This window comes from Sardina pilchardus, chromosome 4 (genome assembly GCF_963854185.1).
Source record: "Sardina pilchardus chromosome 4, fSarPil1.1, whole genome shotgun sequence".
NCBI lineage: Eukaryota > Metazoa > Chordata > Actinopteri > Clupeiformes > Clupeidae > Sardina > Sardina pilchardus.
The window spans coordinates 24,081,358-24,105,730 of NC_084997.1; the positions used below are offsets into that span (position 1 = coordinate 24,081,358).

A 24,373-nucleotide genomic window follows, 5' to 3' on the forward strand; every position below is an offset into this window, starting at 1 on the left:
ATAGGCTACTTCAAATGACAGTATGCATTTGGAGAGTCCTTCAACCAATCAGACCAACAATCCGGGTGCACCTGGTGGATAAGCTAGTTAGTGATTGGTTCCAAGCCAAACATGGACAGGAAGCAGAAGAAATAAATGTGCAGGTTTCCAGCCTGAGCTCAGGGTGAAATCAAATTAGGCTACTGGCCGATCAGGCTAGATTTACCCAGTCTGCACAGTCCGTCATTCTCCATTAGGCAAACGTTCGATTTTTGCTGAAACAGTTTTGTTCAGAGCTGAAAATGCAACTGTATTTGACAGAGAGCAATATGTTGCTAATGACAAAATATTAGCCGTGTGGTGATGTCTTTGTAAATGACGTTTAATTTAAAGGCGTTTAAATTCATTCCGATGTTCTGTCAAACTGGGCCTATAGCCTACTTGTTGAGTTGTGCACAATATTTCATATTTCACGTCACATTTCTTAATTGAAATCACTAAGAACAACAGCAAAAATGTGTGTGTAGCCTATGTGATAGACAGTGCTGTCAGGCTTACCACCTGGAATTCCTCTAGGTGTATCAAACATTGGATAATGTTGATGGTAGAAGCATTTTAGTTTGCAGAATAGTGCCAAATTCATTGTTGTATTGTTGCATTGTTGTTCACTCAGTCTACTCTAAGCTCTGAGCCCTTATGAGACATTCTCTGTCTGAGCCAACACCGGACTTGCCTGACTCCGTCTGACTACCTCTGCTCAATTTCTTTTCCCTCACACCGTCTGGGATACTTTGATCTACTTTCGTTTACTCCGGCAAGTGCACCACTGCCCAATCAGCGAACAGAGGACATTCCCGAAAGCCATTATATTTAAAGCCTATCTATCGTTGTGGGTCCCCATGGTTAAACCAACACTATAGGCTAAAGAGTTTTTCAACTCAATCAAAATGAAATGTAATGATTAAAACTTAGCTGTAATGCCAGTGCTCAACAAAGTATCACATGCTCTGCTTTTGGCCTTTTTTGAATGCTTTAATAATTTTGTTGACAGACAGTTATGATAAGTAAATTGGACTGATGAGACCAGGCTTCTTCAGAGTTCAGACATCCACTTGAGCCATGTTGTCCTCAAGCTGCTTCACTGCAGGATTCTCCACATCTGAACACAGAAGAGTTGGTCCTGTTCATCAATCCTCTGGAAGTTAGTGTCTACAGTAAGTACTACTAATAAAATCTATTCTAATCCAATGACACACCCCATTAAACCATAACACAAGTATCGACACAACTAAGAAGAAATGTTTTAATTTGTCATGGCCAACTTTACTTTCAAACAGTATAGTGATCATGTTCTGTGAGAAACTGAAACAGTTATATTGAGTGTTGCAAATATGAAATACTTTACAAGTGATCAGAGTTGGGACTTAACCTTTCAGCCTGATAGGCCCCAGGACCACAGTGGCTGTCTGGTGCTGAGAGTCCAGGCTTCGAGTGTTTTGCGGGCGCCACAGTGGGACATACCACCAGTTGCGGTCGTCTTTAGGACAGATGCGGACCTTGCACTGCAGGTACACAGACTCATGTGTCCGCAGGAACTTGAAAGCCCGGAAGCCAAACCGTGCATAACTCTGAGAGCCATTCGAAAAGGTGCGGTATGTTTGATCTCTTGGACACCTGGTAGAGAAAAACAGTGTCATTATAGAACTACCTGTTCTGCCGTAGGCAACATTACCTGTTTGGTCACTACAGGTTGACATCAAGGTTGAAGGCATGAAATTGAATCCTTCATAAACCATCCATGACAGATTAGTTTGGCCCTTAATACATTGTTATATTACCACAGTGGTGAAACACATGGGAGGGGGAACAAGACATACAGTTACTATCTAGTAGTCTTACCCATTGAGCAGTAGATAATAGGCACGGTCAGCATAATCAAGTGGGTTTGGTGAGGCCACACACGTGTCCAGGAAGAGGACGAGGCTGCTGTCCGGTTTACTTAGGCGCACCTGAATGTACATTTCCTCATTGAGAGTTACCATATAGGGATTGTCATAGACTTGCTAGAAGCTCGCAGAGGTGTAGAAAGCCATGGTGATATTAAATTGACCAATTCCAGTGATGTTAGGTTGATATTCCACTGGCCACATACATGATCTGATACGGAGTCCTTTTCCATGTGACAGGCAACAGACAACTTCAATAAACTTGACTGATGTGTGATCTCCCCAGAGCTGTTTGAATATTCCCATGCACACAGCATTTTCTTAAATTACACGATCCTTGTCAAACTGAACAGAACGAGGGTAGGGGTAGGGGCCAAAACAAATACAAATTATTCAGTTAATCCATGCAAATCATAGGCGTCTTGTAAGCAATATGCACTGTATATTGTGTAGGACTGTATTATCTGAACAGAAACACAGCAGGGTTTGTGCTGTGAAGAGCAATTTCAGGTCGAGTATGTACCTTTCTCACCATTCCCCAGCGGTTGAGAGGAAACTGAAACATCACAACTGTTTGTGGTTGGCTGACAGTGTTCATCATAGACATAGAGATCATGACCAGTGAATTCCTGATCAGCCAGGAAAGACCTTGAAATAAAAATATTCATGTTGTCCGACACACACACACACACACACACACACACACACACTGCCCCTTACCAGCATCTTAGCCTCATACATATCACCCCCCCCACACACACACACACTCCTTTTAACTGTCCCACCACCACACCCAAGAAATCACACACGCACAGGAGTGCCCAGGTGTGTGTGTGGTCTGTGGTCTGTGTGTGGGGTCTGTCTCTGGAGACACCAGGGTGGGGTTTAGGGTTAGGTTAGCCCCTGAAAATGTAAAGGTGACACATTGAATTTGTTTGGTGGGAAAGGTTTAATCATGTCAAATGTATGGTGTAATCTCTAATGTTAGTTGCACCATTTCCGAGGTTACCAAATATGTTGAGGAATTGCATACGCATTTGCAAAGCACAGCTCAAACCAACATACGCAGGTGCATTGATGTAGAACTCCAATTCCCATCATGCTTTGCACTCTGTTCCGTGATTACAGACTGAAGGTTCTAGCTAGCGGCACACAGTCAGCATAGATGCATTCAACAACTGCCTCACAGTAAATTGATATATCTACAAATTCTGCGGAGATGTTGTGGTTCGACGGTTCAATACCAGCTGCTATTGCCGCTGCCAAACAACAAAATGCAGTATTCGTCGTCGTTATAACAGGTACATCTCTTAACCCAAATGACAAATGTTAGTTTGTCATTCCTAGGCACTTGGATTACAGTGTCAGGGCCTAGCCAACTCGATTAGCAAAAGTAGCTAGTGTCAATAAAGTAATAACGTTTACCGACTGCTGGTATTATCATGATATTTCATAACAATGTTGTGTCTTGAAACAACCTCCTGCGACTTGCTCGTCTCGTGTGATGGGGTGTCGTTATTTGGAAATCACCCTACAATGGTTAATTTGTTACAGCTAGCTAATCAGCTAACAAAACGGGGTAGTAGGTGACGTTAGCGATCTTGCTATCTAGTTAGCTAACACTGAGGCGAACTGTTGCGTGTCATCTGATGAGTAAACGCAGCTACATTTGCCTTGTGCTGAATAGAGATGAGGCAGAGAGAGTTGGCTAAATGGTCCCATGTAGTGTCCGCAGTCTACGGTCTTCTTGACGACCTTGTTAGCTCGATGCGTGAAGATTACAGCTACATTAAACAACGCTAACGTTCCTGACAATATTATTTTTCATGTCAGCTGGATGCAGGCCAGCTGATTTCTCATGAGTTGTTTATTTCAATGCGCTGTGTTGCAACTCTGCGAATGTACCAGTCATGTCGTTCTATGAAGGTGTCTGTTAAAGCAGAAAGGTAGTCTGTGTATAAATGTCACGTCCATCTAAGAAACAGATTCGTGATGTTAGTGATCCTTCTGCGTAACGTACTTGATAAATGTCTCCCCCAATGTATAGGTGACGATGAATTATCCGCACAGATGATGTCGAGCTGGGAGGATGAGCAAGTCAGCGAGGCATCCAACAACTCCTTTGTAGCAATTAAAGTAGACGCCAAAAGGTACAGTGGTTTATCGAGGAAAAGCTATTCTGTTTGTGTGTGACCGATTGCGCCTGAATGTGCCTGATTGTGCCTTGTGAAGTAAGATGGTATCTAATGACGTTCTCTGTTTCTTGCAGTGAGACGTGTGTCCAGTTTTCTCAAATATGTATCCTTCCACACAAGCACCCTGTCCTGATGGTTATCAGTAGACCTGTGTAACATATGGTTTCAGTTTCGACCAACAACATTATCATTGCTATTCTGGATGTGAAAGTTTCATTAGTGATTTTCAGTAGCTGTTAGTTTGCCAGCTGATGAATTTCCTTAACTTGATGAAAAAGATCCTGTGGTATGCGTCCCGTCTAGTTTCTTCATTGGAGAGAATGGGATTCCCCTGGAGGTTGTTGCTGGCAGTGTGTCGGCAGAAGAACTCATAAAGAGAATACACAAAGTCAAACAGGTCTGGCTTGATGTCTGTTTATCACCGTGATGTGCCACAATGATAAGAAGTATTGCCAGTTAAAGAACCACAAACTCTACCTTTAACCAGGAGCTAAAAGCATCCACATTTTCCCTTTAAATAGTGAATTGGGAGAGGTGAAAAGGAAGCAAACCTGGCAACCCATTTCAGCCGTGGCTGGATTTATTTCCTGGATGTGTGCCTGTTTTCTGACGGAGTGGAAGGCTTTTGACCTGCTCTCCCCTTGTTGTAACCTTCTGCGTGTGTCCTCCGCATCTCAGATGCACTTTCAGCAGGTAGTCCATCAGGACGACAACAACGCGGATCAGATGGAGACGCAGGCCGAACTCTCCCCCCAGACCAGCATGGCTCCACAGGCAGCCGCCCAGCACACACCAGCCCCTCCTGACCCCGAGCCACCCGCCTGCGCCATGGAGAGCTCGGACGAGCCAGAGCCAGTGCCAGCGCCCACTGCCACATCGAAAGGTGAACGCTCCTGTCCTCCGTCTTAGCACAAAAATAAAATTAGGGTTCACTCACTCAGTTGCACTCATCACTCATTATATTATGTGTCTGACAAGACCAGCTCGGGTATGTTTAAATTGTCGTTCAAGCTGTATTTTGTACTGCTCATGTAGAAAGGGGGCTGCTGTGCTGCTAAAATTGCAAAATTGCTACACAAGTTGAACATCTTCTCCTTAGTATTTGACAGCGTTACAACATTACAACAGACTCGGTTATGTGAAGTCGCTTGTTTCATGCGGGCCCTTGTGTTTTCTCCGCTGCGTAAGAATGCCTGTCGAGACCAGCCGAGGAGGACGGCGCCTCGGGCCCTCTGACGCCAAGTGACGACAGGAGCCTGTCCTCAGACGACGTGTCTCTCGCATCCCAGTCCGAGGAAGGGCTGGACACCAGGGTGGACAGGTGAGCTCTCGCCAACTAATCCTTCTCCTGTGGTGAAGATTGAGCTACTGCAGCAGAGGATCAAATTTAGCTGACGGATGCACAGAATTATACTCTAATATATGAGATACATTTTATATCGAGCCGCTATGGCAGTTATTGAGACGTAATGCATTTACACTACTCTCAAAGAGTCAGGGATATTCGGCTTTCGGGTGAAATTTCAGGATGAGAACTTGATGTGGCCTTCTCTAAACTTTTGAATGTTCAGTGTTTCAGGTCTTTCTGTGCCTTCTGTACTGAAACATTACATTTCACCTGAAAGCCAGATGAACTAACTCTAACTTTTTGTGAGTAGTGTATTTAAGTAAATAAGTGTTTGTGTTTAGGTTGACCAAGAAACTGGAGGAGAAGAGGGAGCTGAAGAAGAAAGGGGAGGAGGAAGTAAGTCGCTCTCTGAGTGTGTTTACATGTTTACATGTTACATGTTCACATCCAAATGCTTGGATACGCAGTGTAGTAAATGAAGTGCGTCTGTCCAGTCTGAGATTAAGAAGGAGATGGAGAGACGGAAGCTGGGGAAGGACATGCTGGACTACAAACGCAAGCAGGAGGATGACCGGACCAAACAGATGCTGAAGGAGAGGAATCGGGAGAAGGCCGAGGAGAAGGCGGCGCGCGATCGAGTCAAACAGCAGATAGCACTGGTAAGCAGTTAATGATGATGAGAGGAGAGTGGTGGAGGGTCAAGCCTGGGAATAGGGGTGCATAGTAGTTCAGCGAGTTGTTTCATTGTGACATTTGCTTTACTGTATTGCACAGATGTTGTAGCGTCTATGTCAGCAAACGTTACCCATTGGGCTGCCCTTGCCTCCGATATAGAATGATACAAACTCTATGATTAGGGTTGAAAGTAGAATCTGCATTGAATGTTGTGCATGCGAAAGAAGAATGTGCATTGAAATTAGAATCTGGAAAGTGTGCAAATAAAACATTGTTTCCATCTGCAGGACCGCGCTGACCGCGCTGCCCGCTATGCGAAGAACAGCGAGGAGGTTGAGGCGGCAAGGATTGCAGCCTTACAGGCCCGTCAGGCTGAGCAGGAGCTCAGGAAGGAGGCCTCGGCGCGGGAGAGGAGGTGCGTTGGCCGTCAGAGAGAAGATTCTGCATTTGTTTACTGGCTTGTTGATGAAAAATTAAGTGTTCAGATGCTAAACTCTCTAAATGCCACCTCTGTCAAAAACTAGATAACGATGGTGAGTGAATGCTCTCCATATATAGTGTACGTTAATCAAATGATTTAGCTTCAAAAGCCACTAAATACCACTGTCTTTCAGGTCTGAAATATCGATCTGTAGGCAAAAACCTATAGGAGCCTGACAAAAAAGGCCTACTTATAATAAAAGTGGTCAGATGAATTTAGAGGGTTTGGCATCTGAACTCTTGAAATGAAGAGAGGTATAATGAGTTCTCAATCATCGATGGTATTGTATTGATTGCATAGCAGCTACCTTTGTTGCGCACCGTAAATGTTGCCATACTGTAAGTGATCATCAGGAGTTAATTTTGGTGTTTCTTTGGCCCTCGGCATTTACGGCTAAGCGCTCTGTCTTCATCCTATGACAAGGGATTCACGTGCGATGGCGTTGTGCAGGTGCCTTACGGTGTGTGCGTTCTCCCCCTCTCCCAGTGCCATAGCGAGGATACAGTTCCGCCTACCAGACGGTTCCTCCTTCACCAACCAGTTCCCCTCGGAGACGCGGCTGCAGGAAGCACGGCAGTTTGCCGCACAGGTTCGTTTCTATAGTGATGATTCCGACCCGCCCGACTGGCTACCTTCCCCCTCAGTGGACGATGAAAAGTGCCTTAAAGGGACACTTCACCGATTAGCATTAAGCTTTGTATCTTTAGAAAACCAGTCATGTTTTTGAATGGTCGTGCATCATTCCCTCAGTTTGCCTTGAGATGGGAGAAATACGGATTTCAATGAAACCCATGAATAGGACTTCCTGCTTTCAATGATGTAAAATGATGATTTTTACATCATTGAAAGCAGGAAGTCCAACATTGAAATCCGTATTTCTCCCATCTCAAGGCAAACTGAGGGAATGATGCACGACCATTCAAAAACATGACTGGTTTTCTAAAGATACAAAGCTTAATGCTAATCGGTGAAGTGTCCCTTTAAGCGTGTGTTTGTGTGAGGCATTACACCGTCTACATACCCCCCTCCACATTAACTGGCCTTGTTCACTGGCGATGGGAGCAGTCTGTGGGCCGTACTGTGTTAATTCTGACTTGGCCCCAGTGCAGCTTATAGGCTTTAGCATTGCAAACTGAACACTGTCTGCTTGGTTAGCGCAGCTGGTGGGTCACTGGGTCACTCGGAGAAGTATGCTTGGGATCAACGGATCAGTTTCCAGACTTTACACACTCTGATTGAATGTGTAGCTGTAGCACTATTAACAATGTACAGTATGTAGCCCTCCTGTATAAGGAGGGTTACCTAAGGACAAATCTAGGCTGGGTCATTGTTGTTTGGACACTCCTTGTTAAATAAAAGTTGGCTTGATGTTTGATTAAGTGGTGACAGTGATGCATGTCTGTGAAGTCTATATTGGGAATAATGTGTTTATCTCAAACACTCTAGAGGCCAGTGATGTTAGGAAACCTTCCTTTGTGAAATCGGTCTCTGCTGTGGGCTGCCCAAAATATTACAGTATATAGTGGCGAACAGAACCAAGGCACTATGTTTCTAATTACACACACCTTTTCTTTGGCTCCTCTTTATTCCATTGGTGTATGTCCATGATTAGTATCTCAAGAGTCTCTCTCTCTCTCTCTCTCTCTCTCTCTCTCTCTCTCGCTCTCTCTCTCTCTCTCTCTCTCTCATATGTAGGAGGTTGGTAACAGGTACGGTAACTTCTCCTTGGCTACCATGTTCCCCAGGAGGGAATTTACGGGAGAGGATCTGGAGAAAACCCTGCTGGAACTTGAGCTAGCCCCAAGCGCCTCAATTGTCTTGCTGCCTGTAAGTAACCTTCATGAGATTTCTCCTGGCTGTCATTACTGGTAAAGGATACCCAATAAGGAAGCAGAAATGTTGACCTAGACCAGAGGCTCTCAACTTTTTGGGGGCTAAGGCACACCAAATATCAAAATAAAACGCCAAGGCTTATGGTTACACATTATTATAGGCTAATAATAGGGGTGTTCATTCTTATGCCCATATATTTTTTATACAGAGTGTTCATGAGCTGAGACCACAGCGATAGACATAACACTTGGTGTTATGTCGGTCCTCTGGTTTTCACCATACTAAACTCAATCTTTTAAGATTAAACATTAGTCTGACGAGGCTGCACTTTGTTTCTACTGCACTACGTGTCGCTTAAGTTTCGTTTTCGGCGCGTCACCGGCCAATAGCGTGCCAGGACTAGAGTATGGCTGTTTCTGATTGGAGCCAAAGATTCTGGCAGTAAACAGCGAAAATACATCTGCTGGTATCCAGCCTGAGCTGCCGGGCGAAATTCAAATTTCCCGGAAGTTCAGGCAGGGGGTCACCCAGCCTACATAACACTGACATGATGATGATGATGACTGAGCTGTGTAATAGATCCGCACACTACTGTAGGCCATAACAACCACTTTATGAAACCCAAAACTGTTTTAATTTAAAAAAATAAATAAATAAATAATAAAAAAAGCCTGTATTTCTGTATGAAAAGCCTTTCATCAGCCTGTATAAAAACACACGGTCTCCTCAGGCTTCCTCACACTTAAGTTTCATAAGTTTCATGGCCCGTCAGTTGGGAACCACTAACCTAAACAGTGACTGTTAAAGTCGTTGCCAGGTTACAACTGTACCACTTGTAAGCCAAACAGAGTTTGTTAATCAGTAATTTATGGTGCTGTTTAAGGTGTTTTGATGGCAAATGTTTGATGCCAAATGTAATTGGGCCTTTGCGCGTTCTCTTCCCTTTTCTCCTTGTGCGTGGGACATGTCACCTGCAGCAGTCGAGCAGGTCAGCTAACGCGGTGGTGCAGTCGTCGAGTGGGGGCATCTGGGCGCTGCTGGGCTCCATCCTCTACCCGCTGCTGGCTGTGTGGAGGTTCCTGAGCGGCTTCCTGTTCTGCAGCCCCCCGCCTGCCTCGGGAGGAGCAGCAGCCGCCGCCCAGGCCCCCCCACAACGCAACGCCACGGCCTCCGGTGCAGGTGCCGCCGCAGAGCCAAAGAGGTGAGCCGCCATCACAGTTTGACCCATAGACTGTGTTCTATGTACAGTCTATGGTTTGGCTGAGGGAGTTTTCCCGTTTTACTCTGGAGGTCCCATTACCCTGTCTTTGACGTAGAATGACGAGGATGAGGATGTTTGGGGTCAAGTACTTTGTTGCTGGAGTGATGCTAGGTGCGATTATTTTAAAATCCCTACAGTATATTATTCTTCCGTAGTGAAAATCACTTTGTCACAGATGTTTATGATGGATTACTTATGGAGTACAAAGTCATAGCACCTGAAGGTAGCATTTAGGTGGAAAGGACAAGGCACTCAATGAGTTTGAGAATACAGGAGCACAATGGTCAAAACGAGCACAATGCTGGTACAATGCTCCGAGGGTCTCAGTATTCCCTCCATAACAGGCATCCAGTGACTACAGCCTCATAACATCGCTTCATTTGAGTGCTTGAGCCATGAAGTGTGTTTTATTGTAATTTTTTCTGAGGAACTGGAACCCAGCTGTGTGCATTGGTTATGTCTAGTGATCGTTTCAAGGCTGTTATACCTGTATCCTTTCCCTAATCTCTCCCTCGCTCTTTATCTCTCTCTCGCTCTTTATCTCTCTCTCAAATGAAATGAAATGGTGCTTTTATTGGCCTAAATGAATTCACAAAGTCATTTTTGTCAAAGCTGCTGGTACAGTATAACATGTTCACAATCAACTTTCCACTCTATCTCTCTCTCCAGGGAGACGATTCGCAAAAGGGTCCTGGAGAAACGGCCGGAGGACTTCAAAAAAGACGGCAAAATCTACCGGCTACGGACTCAAGAGGACAGCGAGGACGAGAACAACACCTGGAATGGAAACTCCACCCAGCAGATGTAGAGCGAAGAAGCAACGAGTCCTCCCTCTCCTCTCCTCCTCGCTCTCGCTTTCTTTCAGTTCTCTCTCTCTCTCTCTCTGATCCGGTTGGAGTCTTTTGAATGTGTGTGTGTGTGTGTGTGTGTGTATGTATGTATGTATGTGCGCGAGTTTGTCCAAATGGTGGGTTATGCTGAGTTTTAGGCCTTTGCTTTTTTTTTATGGAAAAGGAGGGGTAAAGTGGTGTCATGCCCCCTCTTGTGTCCATAAATGTTTCCTCAGCTATTCCCCCTGCATGGGTATAAATTATAATCCAGTTAATGCCGTCATCTTGACCGAGTACCCCTTGTGAGCAATCTACTGGATGACTTCTCCTGTAGGCAATGACAATGGTGTCTTTTTCTCCTAACCTGGATTAAATGTATAAAAACAAAAAAAGAAAACGAAAACAAATGCGTTGCTTAGGAGGTCCTAATCGGGCCCGGTGTGGGAATGACCAGAGTACTGAATTGATGGGTTTTTATTTAACAGTAATCCCGTTGACCTAGAGGACGCTACATGAACCTGACCAAGGGCTCTTCGGCAAGGAGGCGTTTGCCACCAGCAGCACGTTTTGTATCAAGGTTCCCAGCTCTTGGTTAAGACCGCCACGGAATTAGAATGTGTTTCTATTAGTTGATGATGGAATCCACTCTAGCATTCTTATCTAACTAGAAGACTGATAATAAAGATGTTTTTCAACAAACAAGCTCTCGACCGACTGTTGTGAAATTCCTTCTGTCTTCTTGGCTGAGTCACAGGTCTCAATAGTATACTCTTTTTGTGCTTCTCCTATGCATTTCAATCCTACAAATTATATTGAAACATTTTGACACAAGTAAGGAACCTGTAAAATTGCTTACTTTAGATTTTGTTTGGTTTGACATTGGTTTCTGTTTAAAATTTGTTATCAAGCATTTGGAAACTGGGACAAAACTCATTCTTACTCAATCTGGAGGTGTCCCAGCATTTCACTTTTAATTGAGTAAATTGCTGAAAAATCTTCACAAACAAAATAGGACAAATGAGAAAAGAACATAACATGTAATGTATTACAGTATGTTCCCTGGAAGTTCTAGAATTAAGCAGCAGAAGATCATCAAGTATACAGTTCACAGTTAATGTTGTAAACAACATTACAGAAAAAATATACTGACCCTGAGTTAGTTAAAATTGCACAGCTTATAGGATATACATTTGCATAGAATATAGATACTAGAAAGGTAAACTTTGATTATTAATGGCATTAAATGATCATTATATTACACAAGTGCAGTGTTAGTCTCCGATGTCCCATTTCCTTCAAAACTAACGGAAGCCAGTTGTTTCTTCATGCTTTAAACGTGATGAGGTAGTCGGGGTAGGCACCAGCGTCACAGAACACCACAAAGATGAAGGGATTCAGCAGGTTGTCCACAGCGCAGTCGTGGAGACCAGCTCCTGGGTTTTTGGCGTCCAATGGGTCAGGCTCCTTCATGCCGCCTCTGGATTTGCAGGGCGATCCGGTCAGCACACTGGCCAAATACATGTACTTCAGGCCTTGGTCATCGGGGTTGGAGTAGGTGTCACTGCAGGAGTACCATGCGTCTTTGGCAAAGTATGTTCCTTCACCATGAGCTGTGGCTGTACAAAAAACAAAGGGGAATTTTAAAGCAAAAGCACATCATGTTGAGACAGACAATTGTCCTGAATCATTTCAGAAGAAACAAACAGGTGAATAAACTTCATGATGTCTCATATCAATTCCTTAGATGCATATGCCTGCTGGAAATGAGGGCAAGTAATACTCTTTGACAAAAATCCACCCATGCCCCATTATGTAGATAAATGAACAGTACCATTTCTGCCACAGAAACTTCTGTTGAAGCCATACACGTTGATTTTTTGGGCGATTTCCTTGGTTGTTCCATGGTAAAGGTGACGATGATTATTCTGTTTTGGGAGCCTTTTATCGATGGTCTGCTTCAACACTGCATACCTCTGCCACTGGTCCCGAGACTGAATCCTTTCAATCTGTGTGTGGGCATGAATCAATGTTAAACCTTCAGAGTTAGGTGTTAAAGATGCAGCCTAGCGCTTTCTTCAGCACTAAAAACACACATGTATGGATCTTGTTACTTGGATGATAAATGAGTTACCTTGACTACTTGATACTTTTGAATAGAGGATTGGTTAGGCCTTATGCTACTCTTCAAGAAATCCTTTTCAATTTTCTTGTACTCTTCTGATGCGCTTGAGAGGGTGACAATTTCATGGTTTTTCCCAGTCATCGGAGTCCATGTGGCTGGATGATGAATGACGGCTATAAGGGAGGACAAAATGGTGAGAAAGTTATACCATGTCATTGAATTGTGCCACAATAATGATTATGCACTAAAATTCAACATTTGAACTCTATTCTAAGTTCAACACAGACAGAACCCATTTAGGTTGATGCATCAGGGACCTCTGAAAATTGAGGAACTAATTAAAACAAGCAAGTCAAGTTACCTGTGTCTGAGTCACCAAGCAGGGTCCGTTTAACACACCGCTTTCTCCCCTTACTGTCCGTGCACGTTTTGTCCTTCAGGTCCACCGTGAAGGTCTCCCCTTGGTCCTTAAAGGTCACATTCTTCTCTTTCCGGTGGAAGGCCAGCTCGATGGTGTAGCTGACGCTCGATCCGAACGCCTTCCACGCCCCGGCCTCGGCCACCTCCCACCGTAGGGTCTCGTTGACCCTCTTCTCCTCGCTCTCGCGCGTCACTCTCTCCTGCGCCCCCAGGAGGAGGTCCTTGATCTTCACCACTGCGGCCAGCACGTCGTCCCTCTTCCCTGAAACCGACAGCTTGTCAATGGCCTCCGTGGCGATCTCCACCTGGCGGCCCTGGCTGAGGGCTGTTAGGGCTTGCTTATCAGACTCGGAGAGCTGGGAGAGGTGCCTGGAGACAACCTCCTCACGGTCACACTCCTCCGACAGCAGATCGTCCAGGAGCTTCTGGACCCGCACCAGGTCATTTTGGGACGTACTATAAGCTTCAACGGCCATGACGGGGAACGTCACATTGGGTACTGCAGCAGGTGGGGATACTGAGGGTTTGGCAGGGCTTCTAGTAGAAGACCGCAGCCTTTCCAAAGCCCCAAAGGTTTGCCTTAATATGCCTGCCATGATAATCAAAGACACAGATGTTAAAAGATGTCATCGAAGAAGAACATATACAGTATTTATGATTTGGGGAACATGTTTGAACCCACCACTTATTGTTATGGGTGTCACTTTCTTAAACTTCTTTAGAGCCTCCACAAAGTCTGGCAACATCTTGGTTTGGAATACAACAATGTGAACAGCCTTTAGAGCTTTTGGCCTATCGATTGCAAAATTAGAAACGGCATCAATCATAGCACGCGCAACCTGTGCAGCTCCTAAATTCCCAGCACCTAAGAAAACGGATGAAACACATAACCATTGTGTTTTATTATGTTTTTTATTGCAATATGTGCTGTTATGACCACTGTTACCATTGACTTACCAGTTCCCAGTGCTGGAAAGGAGACAGACTGGATACTGTTCTGTTCACACAGTTGTAGGACTTTGTACATACAGCTTGTGATTTCCTTCTCTTTTGTTTGACCAACCATGTGGACGATGTGCTTAGTTGCCAGGTTCCCTGCCTGGGTCAGTACCACACCATCACTGGGTTGGGTGCCTTGACAGGAGAAACAGAATTGTTAAAAATCAGAATCAGAATCAGAATCAGAATCAGCTTTATTGGCCAGAGCCGGGTTTCCCAGAATCGTTAAGAAGTCGAACTTCTTAGGAGCGTTCTTAGAACATTCTTACAACGCTCCTAAGAAGTTCTTAGCACTTAAGAGCTTCTTAACAATTCTGGGAAACCCGGCCCAGGTTTGTGTGAACAAACAAGGAATTTGACAGTTAATCTTTGCTCTCAAAGTACAACACTCAACAAATAAAAATACAGAACAGTAAGAATAGAATGAAGGCCAGTAGAATCAATGACCTTTCTGATATCAAAAGTCATTGGCCGGGTTTCCCAGATTCGTTAAGAAGCTCTTAAGTGCTAAGAACTTCTTAGGAGCGCTCTAAGAGCGTTCTAAGAACGCTTCTAAGAAGTTCTTAGCACTTAACGAATCTGGGAAACCCGGCTATTGACCTGTTCTGAGATCAATTTGGAGACTGGAATACTTACCCTTGGATTTGCACTCATCCACGACAGTCTGTCCAGCCGCCTTGAGGATGGCCCCTGAGACTCCTGTTCATTTCACAGAATACATGGTTAGGATTTAAAGTGTAACTTTATACAGACGCACAAAAAGAGTCGCATCTTTGAAGAATAAAATCATGTCACACTGAGAGGGCAAGGACCTCACCTGAACTCAAGTCGAGGCTTGTGTTTGTGCTACTGACTATGGCCTGCGTTGTCTCTTTCGTAATGTCACTACAAAACACTTTGACTTTAACTTGGCCAATCATTGTTTCAGTGCTTTTGCCTGTTTAGAAGAGGGTAAAACATAGACTTGTTATAATCGCTTAGCCTTGTAACTGTAAAGTACACAAAAAACCAAGCCAGCCAAAACACACAGACAGCACAGATGTGGAATCCCATAGTCATGCAGGCCCAAGGTGCAGTTGCCCAGCAGCTGAACTGTCACACAGGCACCATTGTCAAGTTGGCGCCTGGGCCCCTTGCTTGAAATGGCACACACGCTTCAATTGCTACATGAGCTTCTTAGTTAAAATGATGGACAGGCCCCGCATTCAAATTGGTGCAAAGGTTTCACGTACAGTATATACTGTACAATTTGTGAGAAATACACTGATCGAATCATTCATATCTATCATATCATGCCTCAGACTAAACTTTTGACCATATTCATATACATGACTAACAACAAAAACATTAGCAGAGGAACAAACTGTTTACATTACGGGTAAAACTCATACGCATACTTTGACTCATGATTTGAACACAATCTTTAGTGTTCTCAAATCTTACCGTCTGAGACGTCTTCCTCCTCTGAAGAGGAGCTTCCTGAAGATTCAGAGGCCTCCCTCACATCGCTGTCTTCTACCTCCTCTCCATCTTCATCATAACTATCTTCATCATCCTGTCAACAAAACATGTGGAAATGTTCAATTCACACATATAATTAACTAAACAAATGATTCTCAAGATGGGGTAGCATCTACACTGTATGTTTACAAGCTCCATCTCCGTGTGCCAACTATGTCCTTGGACATCAAGACTCACTTGGGGACCCATAACCTGATCTTTGTCTGTCCACTGCTTGAGGCCTTTTATAAACTCCTGGAGGATCTCGTCCCGGTCAATGACGATGTAGACCAGCTTAAGGACGGTGGGAGAGCACTGGGAGAGGTGGTCCTCTACACCCTGCAGCATGGCCGTGATGGCCTCCTGTCCCTTCAGACCACCACCACCTTCACAGCAACGTAAAAAAAAAAAAAGAATTAAAGTGATGACAAAGCTAAGGGGTTACTTTTCATGTTGCCAGATGACCATGCGACTAAATAGTGTTGTGATTGGATTATGTTAACCAAGTTGCCTACAAATGATTTGATATGTCCACACTTGTTTTCCCAAATCAAAGTGGAAAACTTCCAACATTGCCCAGCAACATTACCCATTGGTCAATGTGATACATGTGTACAATCGCTATGTATAATGTATACTACAATATGTGTAACTGTTGACGTGTGTACTCCATCAAAATCATATAGTGGGCATATTTCATATATTGGTAATGTCTAGCCATGAAGTCTTCTTACCAGTGCCAACTGCAGGAAAGGAGACCGTTGTGATTCCTTTCTCCTCACACCTCTCCAGAACGTTCTGCACACGAGCTGTCGCATCAGCAGCAGAGTGTGGCCCCAACATGTGAATGATGAAATCGCACTGCAGGTTGCCAGCACTAGTCACCGCAGCGGTGTTCCCTTGGAGCGGACCTTAAGTATACAAACATAGACGGGGCAAAGGTAAGGAGGTAGACCAGCACGGTAATAGTTTTATTACATTGCCGGGACTCGTATGACATTTGAGTTTTTATTACATTGCCAGGACTCACCATGGTTCTGGCACTCCTGCTCGACTGACGTTCCAGCTGCCCGGAATATGGCTCCTGAAACGCCTACAAAATAGATAGGAACTGCTGTTATATAATACACAAAATAGCCTGATCTAGTAACACCATTGCGAATGAAGTGTAGGAATCTTTATATTTGACAAATAAAAATGCTTTTGCATTCATGAATGCCTCACTGGTAAGTTATAGTTTTGAGCCAACTGTGTACCTGGCTATGCCACCTTACCTAAGAGGCTAATTGTCATCAGTTTTAAAAGCAGTTTGGCAATACATATGATTAAAAAACTGTACCTCCTTTCAAGCTCATGTCAGCACTGGTAGTGTTCACAATGCCTTTCACTGTCTCCTGGGTGAGGTCACCTTTCTTCACTTGAATTCTCACACCGCTAATTTTCACTAAAGTAGATATAATAGAGAGCATATGAACATCATGACAATCATGAAGCGAACAGATTTGTAATTTGGTATTTTACACAGTTAGGGGTTGTTGAGTATAACACTCACGTTATGTAAACATTTTAATCTCAAAAAGTAACTACAATACCTTCATCTGCAGGAAGTGCTCCTCTGGGATTTAATTGAATTGTAGAGGAATGCTACAAAAAATAGAAAAAGAAAAACAAAGAAAAATATTTTTTTAAAAGGCAACGTTATAGAACAACAGTTTTAGAGGGTGTCATAAGCTAAAGGCTCATTAAAATGACCAACCTTTGTATTCCTCTTTTTGAAGTAATCAGAGGATTCGTCAAAAACGTTCTGCTCAAAAATGACTAGGTTCATGGCCTTAATGCTTGATGAGTTGGTACGTGACAGATGATTCTCCAGACCTTTGAGAATTGCTCCAAGGGACTCATGTGTTTTAATACCACCCCTCCCTGTAGGCATAAGATGATGTTGCATTAACCAACAGCATTATGAGCCTCAAACAACAATTTCCTAAATGTGCAGTATTCTCACCAGTTCCGATGGCTGGAACTGACAAAGAAGAGGCTGTCTTTCCTTCACAGAGATGTAGAGCTTTCTCAGTGGAGGATGTGATGTCAGCAGCAGATTTGGGCCCAACCAAGTGAGCAATGTGTTTACACAACAAGCTCCCACCAGATGTGAGAACCACAGCATCGTTCTTTTGAGTGCCTGGAAAATAAAAACGGAGTGAAATGTAATGTAATAAAAAATATAATTATACAATGTCTTCATATCGAGGGCTGAGAACCAAAGGGGCGTAAGTGACATTTCACCAACTTTACAGGACAGCCAAAACAAATCCAACTGCTTCTATAATATGTTCACAGTTAAAGACCTCTGTTTTTTGTTCAATAACTATACATTTATAAATATTTCACTTCTATAATTTGTCAGCTAAAAGAGCTCATCAAGAGCTTTCAGGTGATATATATAACTCAACTTTGACCAAAATGTCACTTACGCCCCTTTGGTTCTCAGCCCTCGATATACAGTATGTGCTCCCAATACAGCGGAATGATTAAATGATACTCTTACCGAGAGCTTTGCATTCATCCACTACTGATTGGCCTGCTGCTTTAAGGATGGCAGCTGAAACCCCTGTTAGGAGGACATGCTCAAGTTATATGTGATCGTGTTGTGAAATGTATTACCCATTTAGTAATTACTAATCCTGGCATATACATTAGCATTACAAAACCATGTACTGTAAACACAGATAGAGACAAATATAATAAGATAGAGGGAGAGATGGAGAGACAGAGAGAGAAAAGAGAGACAGGGCCAGCTATGTCAGGTGAATGATAGCAACACGATAACTTACCAGAGTCAAGATTCAGACTGCTATTAGTAGAATTAACAATGACGTCGACTGCCTCTTTAGTAATGTCACCTTTTCTGAGGAATACTGGCACACCACTGACAGTCACTGCTCACACCAGCATGCAACATGCAACGAGAATTTAATCACTCAGTACCGTACATAGGCTAACACAACACCAAAAATGCAGGTAGCAAAATAAAGGTCAAAACACACTAGGTCACCTGTTAGGTCTGTTCCTGGACTTGGAGGCTGGGTGGGAGAGGGGGGAGTAGGGGCTGGCCCCACTGCTCCAGTCTGCACACAGAAAGAAGGTATTTACAGTAGGTAAACTAATGTCAATCACAGGTAGCAATTACCATAGGAATAGATATGAGCAACCATGACTATCTAGTGCTGTTAATATCATGCAGTGATTGAACCACAAGAACAGCGGTCTTGTAAAAGTATGTTGCACATTCTACTGAAGTGATAGTGTTGCAATGACTGGATTGCTGTTTGACTGAATTCCAAAGATGGGAGTGTTTGGAGTGACTCACAGAAGGAAGTGGAGCGGTTGCTTTCACATCTGGAGGTTTCTGGACTGTGAAGAAGAGTTTGCATCCTATTTTCTTTGCTTCTGCCTGAAGGGACTGTTCATTTTTCTCTAGAACTTTGGACTGCCCTGCCTTAGAGTAGAGGAACGTCTCATTCACAATTGGTGTCAGTTTGTTCTTCACCACCGTAACGGCATCTTTGATGGAACTGCTTGGTGCTGTGATCTTCAGACAAGGGGAGGCCTCTGTCTTGTTGGCCAATATGGTCACGTGAAGGGACCTCAATTCAGGAGCTTCTGAGAGGTTCATACATGAATCAACAAATTCTACTTCTTTTACAGACTTCAGGGGAACTTCTTCACTTGTCGGCTTCTTGTTTTCTAGATATCCTTTGAGTTTCCTTGACATGTCTGCGACCAAGGAGGCAAAGCCACACACCTCAATCTTGCCCTCCAGAACTTTGAGATGGAGGACATTGTTGCTGGCTTTGACTTCATCGAGTAGGCCCTCATAAAACAACTTCCAGTCCTCACCCTGGATGACCTTCTCTTGGTCAGAGGAAAGAGGGATCTCCTCTTCTTGGAGTATCTCACCTAGCTTGTCTTCGGCACTTTTAATATCCCCCTTCTCTGCAATGATCTGAAAAGATTCCTCTTGATTTGAGAGGGAAATAAAAATGTTGTTTTGAGCTAAGTCTCTCTCTAATTTCTTTGGCCCGGCAAGGTTAATAAAATTTACTAGAGTTGATGACAACTGAAGAGGCTGATTGACAACATTACTCTGTATGTCTTTCAGGATATCCTCTGCCTCAGTCACACGATCCCTCAAGCCGTTAAGAACAAAACTCAAGCTTGCATCATCTTTGGTGAACTCCACATCCCCTACTTTGGTGTGGACACGGTCCCAAATGAAATCTAGCTCCTCTCTGCAGCCCACCTGGATCTGTCTCTCAACTGTGTTCTTCTCCTTTTCCAGCTCTTGGCTAGCAGTCGCAACAGTCTGTCTGATATCTTCCATGCAGCTCCTCACGTCTCCCTGCAGACCCACAACCACAACCACAGCAGCATCTTCCTTGTAGCGCACAGTGGCATTGAGGGAGCTCAGCTTGATGCTCTCAGCCTCAATCCGAGCCCAGACGTCTGCCTCAACGGCCAATTCATCCACGCTGTATTTTTCTAGAATGTCTTGGATTGCTTTCTTGGCTTTACGTTCCCAGCTAGACCCCAACCTCAGAGCGAGCAACGACTCAGGGACGGCATCAAAAGTCAATATCAGACATGGTTCTGGGCTTTTGCTGAATGCAACATTGCTGTGGACCTTCCCTAGTTCGCTCGTGATCTCTTTCTTGCACACTTCATTGCGAGTAATGTAATCATAGAGTGCTTCATGGATAGGGATGGTGACATCAGAGGGCTTGACCAATGAGGAGGGGGCTGTGCCAGTCAGTGGCTGTTGGAGGTTGGAATGGAACACTGAAACACTCAGATCTCTATCGCAAATGTGATGCTTCTTCTCCATGACTTGGTTGACAACTGCAAAAGGATAAAGGCTCTATTTACAACAGGGCACCAAAAGCCAAAGTACCAAAGTCTGCTTCAACAGAGCAATTAAGAAAACAGGAACAGTCATAACATAGTTAAAGTATTTTATCAGTGAGAGCCACAGCTGTGTCAGTGACCAAAAGTTAGACTGTATTTCTGGATTTCTTTTGTTTTTGTAATTTACATGAATGACATGCACTGTTTAATTAAGCATTATGCAATGGACGGACGCTAAATGGCTTATGACCTACATTCCACAAGGACATTGTGAGGGAAAATGAACACCTTGTTAGATAAACATGAGTACAAAAGGTCAAAAGAGCCTGTCAATTATAGCGTCGCTTTAATGATCCTTCATTGTCTCACTGATACTGTGTTTGATCAACAGAACCTGCTTTTCTAGAATCCTGAATCCAGTATGAAGGAGAACATACCATCACAGTCCTCAAAGGCAATCACAACACTTGTTCGACTGTCGAGCCATTTCAGGGACTTGACCTCTCCACCTCGACTCCTCTTTTTGTTGCTGAAGTACAACGACAGTGCATCGTCTGACACTTTGCTCATGTCACCTTGCACAAGCACAGAGTCAGCGCGTTGTACACAAGTGGCTGTGATCTCCATGTTCTGCCACTTTTTTGTGGAGCATTTCTTCAAAAAGGACTGTATATCTATGGACAGAAACAGGTGGACTTAAATGATAAGTCTATATTTTACACAAAGAATGACAAAATATTGAAAGTATTTATTTTATTCTGGGCATTTAAGTCCACATACACTAAGAGATATAACCAGTTCATCATGTGACAAAGAAACGGTTAGAAGAACATTACGCAATATTCCAAACTCACCAATGTCGCTTTTGAAAGTCACCAGTATCTTTTGGTCATCCAGAATCTCCCATGTGTGTTCTATCCCTTTACTGCAGCTGCCGATGTACAATGAGACAAACTTGAGCATGCATGAGTCCCCGAACCCACTAAGGAGGAATCGACGAGGGTCCTGTTTCTTCTGCATGGTTTGCTCATTGTACACCTCAACTGAGATCCCCAGCTCATGTTTTTCCCTGGCTAGAAACCTCTGTGCATCTGTTGGAGGTCCAAAAGCATTGCTCACATGCATTATGATGTTATTTGTTTTATTTATAAAACAAAGGAGATGGTGCCAATAAATTCCAATGGGTTTTACCTGACCGGTTGGCAAATTTAACAATCCACTGGTCCTTTCCGTTGTTTTGAATTTCCAAGTTCTCAGAGAACTGTTCGAGATACATGCCGAGCATCTCCTTGTCAATGGTTTCTATGCTGGTAACAATGAATGCATTGGCCTCACTGCTCTCACCTTTTGACCCTGAGCATGACAAATACATACCGGTATGGTTTAATTGACTAATGTACCAGGACCAAAATAGTAAACTTCATTATACTGGTTTTGAAGTCATGAGTGCATACAGGGAGTCCGACTTACCTTCACATCCAGGCTGTGGTTGCTTTGTTGTAAAGAAAAAAGATAGATATGGGTTTCAATTATCTGACAGAATTTCAAGGAGACTATAAACATCAGCATTAATGACAATTGAGGTCTGCTATTTTACATTTCCAATTCACATGCAAAATGATGTTTGTAATAGAATGTGTTAAACTACTTTGGGTACTTACATGGTACACTTCCACACAGATGTCAAACTTGTGTCGTCTGTGGTTAAGTACCTTCTGAACATCTGCATACAAACAAGATACAATAGGTTATGTATGTTTGATACATTGACTTTGGAATGCATTTTCCAACATTAATTAATTAAAAATGTCTCCATAACACTTACCAGTTGTAAAACCACATGCATGCATAATATCAAAATAGAATATCAAAGATAAGTATCAACATATCAAATATCAAAAACAAAAGTCTATTATGGTGGCCCACATGAAGCTTTTAAATGTCTGATTTGCTATTAGATTATGTGTGAGGAAGCATGTACAGCTGTTTGTATGTTTGATTCTGGTAAGTGCTGATGCCAACATACAGTATATGTCCATTTATTTTCATGCAGTTGATTCTCTGAGGTCACATAAGGTGCCAATGCACCAGGGTGTTTACATGGAGCATATACATGTAGGCCCTCAAAACATTTTTAGCCATCATATGGAATAGGAATAGCCATCATAAGTAACACAATGAGATCATCTCACCCGACTGAGTTTCGAGCTTGAGAATCCAGACGTTATCTCCATGTTTACTGATTTCAAAAGTGTGGGAGAATTGCTCAAAATACATGGACAAAACATCTTCATAAAGTGGGTTTTTGCTGCTCACAAGAAGCAAATCCACTTTCTGTGTGTTCTCATCAGCCTTGGATCCTGAACTTTCATTGGGTCCATCATCTAATAATAGATAGTCAAACGTTGCAAAATTTGAAAACATTTGTGTATAGAATGTGGCAAACACTTATATTTCACTTAGATATGAATATCAAGGACACTTACCTTTAGCTTCTTCAGTCACTTCCTGAGCCTTAATTATTCATGACAGGAAAATAAAACAAAAATAAAAATGTCAGTGAAACTCATGTGTTTTCAAATAAAGCCCTGTTGAAAGAACCAGCCTGACCAGCTTAAGGTGGCTTGCTGGTATACGAGCTTGTTTGACCACCTGGTTTAACTGGCCATATCAGTATGTTGGCCATTCTAGCAAACCAGCATGACCATACCAACAATGCCAAGCTTGACAGGTTGGTCACCAGCATACACCAGCTGTATTTCCTATGACAGGCTTCCTCAGGTGGCCATGCCAGCTAGGCTACACCAGCAAAGACCAGCTAAAAAAGCACCAACATACGCTGGTTTCGGTTTCTTTTCTGTCCAGCAGGGTATGGGCATACATTTTCCTTGTTAAATGCTGAACAAAAACTAGATCACTTCCTCATTTCAAAAACAATCCCAGTTTCATTTTTCATTAAGCCTATCTTCAGATGCAGTGCTGATAGAACTTTGTAATTAAATGTTCAGTTGTTAGCCAAATGTAAGGCTCAGCTGGCGTAGCCTGGCTCGGCCTACAGCTGGCGCGCACTACAGTCAACTCGTGGGAACATACCTTCTTCCGCGAGGGAGGAATCGGCTTCTTAGATGGAGTAGGTTTATTCAGTTGAGGACGAGGTGCAACCGCGGGTTTGGTTTTAGCAAGCTTTGAACTGTCATTATCTGGCAATTTCACTGTCAGCGCCACTTCTCCGAAGCTTTTAATAGCAAGTTTATGCACGGATTTATCAAGAACCTTTTTGGCACCTGAGAAAAAACAATGTCATTCAAATTTCTTGTGTAACTTTTGTAGCCTCCATAAACACTATCAATACAAAAGCACATCACACTATGTAGGCTAGGCCTAAATCAATTGTTGCTATGATTAATTACAAAAATAACATGACATCCTCACCTTCCCCGTCGAGGTAAACGAGCATTGCCTTTTTGTCATCCGTGGGGTGCTTACGAAGATCTGCTATTTCTCCTCCTGACCTTCTTTTGTTTTTGAAATATAATTCTAACTTTGGTCTGATGTTGTTGAAGTCATCCGGAAGACCTTCGAGAATCAATGTTTTCTCTTCCATTGCAGGTCTAATTGACAAACAACGCTTACGCGATCAAGACCTCATTTGTACCGCTCGCGAGAAAATAAAAGGCAGCTCCTCTTGAATAAAAATGTAGGCTGTTGTCTTACAAGTCCATAATAGCATGTCTCTAATGATAAATAAGATAAGCCAAGACCCAATAAGTCGTGGCAGTCCTGCGGAAAATCCCGAATAGCCTACACCAACCTGCTCCCTATAGGACTATTGAAACACTTTCGCTTTTGATTTACACTGCCCATGTACCCATGTGATTT

At 43.3% G+C, this 24,373-nt stretch overlaps 3 protein-coding genes across 3 annotated transcripts; 1 reads left to right on the forward strand and 2 right to left on the reverse strand.

The window, feature by feature from the left end:
* Positions 1–1,003: 1,003 nt before the first annotated feature.
* LOC134078651 (CUB and zona pellucida-like domain-containing protein 1) lies at positions 1,004–3,871 on the reverse strand. Its single transcript, XM_062534736.1, has 4 exons — positions 2,449–3,871; positions 1,879–2,270; positions 1,409–1,653; positions 1,004–1,138 (listed from the first exon to the last, which is right to left on the reverse strand). Exons 2-4 carry the CDS (start codon positions 2,019–2,021, stop codon positions 1,080–1,082), a joined length of 447 nt encoding a protein of 148 aa, XP_062390720.1. The 5' UTR covers positions 2,022–2,270; positions 2,449–3,871; the 3' UTR covers positions 1,004–1,079.
* On the forward strand, positions 3,041–11,251 carry ubxn4 (UBX domain protein 4). Its single transcript, XM_062534734.1, has 13 exons — positions 3,041–3,226; positions 3,973–4,075; positions 4,195–4,223; positions 4,399–4,517; positions 4,799–5,003; positions 5,309–5,441; positions 5,810–5,864; positions 5,963–6,127; positions 6,431–6,558; positions 7,111–7,213; positions 8,320–8,451; positions 9,435–9,658; positions 10,388–11,251. The coding sequence occupies exons 1-13, from the start codon at positions 3,145–3,147 to the stop codon at positions 10,524–10,526; spliced, it is 1,617 nt and encodes a 538-aa protein (XP_062390718.1). The 5' UTR covers positions 3,041–3,144; the 3' UTR covers positions 10,527–11,251.
* A 243-nt stretch (positions 11,252–11,494) lies between these two features.
* parp14rs3 (poly(ADP-ribose) polymerase family member 14-related sequence 3) lies at positions 11,495–24,308 on the reverse strand. Its single transcript, XM_062534737.1, has 29 exons — positions 23,927–24,308; positions 23,588–23,778; positions 22,981–23,008; positions 22,687–22,878; positions 22,156–22,217; positions 21,965–21,986; positions 21,686–21,847; positions 21,349–21,585; positions 20,932–21,168; positions 18,960–20,488; positions 18,645–18,717; positions 18,424–18,528; positions 18,138–18,200; positions 17,595–17,771; positions 17,346–17,512; positions 17,182–17,233; positions 16,929–17,033; positions 16,620–16,682; positions 16,324–16,500; positions 15,788–15,975; positions 15,533–15,644; positions 14,907–15,026; positions 14,726–14,788; positions 14,048–14,224; positions 13,773–13,955; positions 13,032–13,679; positions 12,680–12,843; positions 12,380–12,554; positions 11,495–12,164 (listed from the first exon to the last, which is right to left on the reverse strand). Exons 1-29 carry the CDS (start codon positions 24,096–24,098, stop codon positions 11,872–11,874), a joined length of 5,937 nt encoding a protein of 1,978 aa, XP_062390721.1. The 5' UTR covers positions 24,099–24,308; the 3' UTR covers positions 11,495–11,871.
* Between the last annotated feature and the right edge of the window lie 65 nt (positions 24,309–24,373).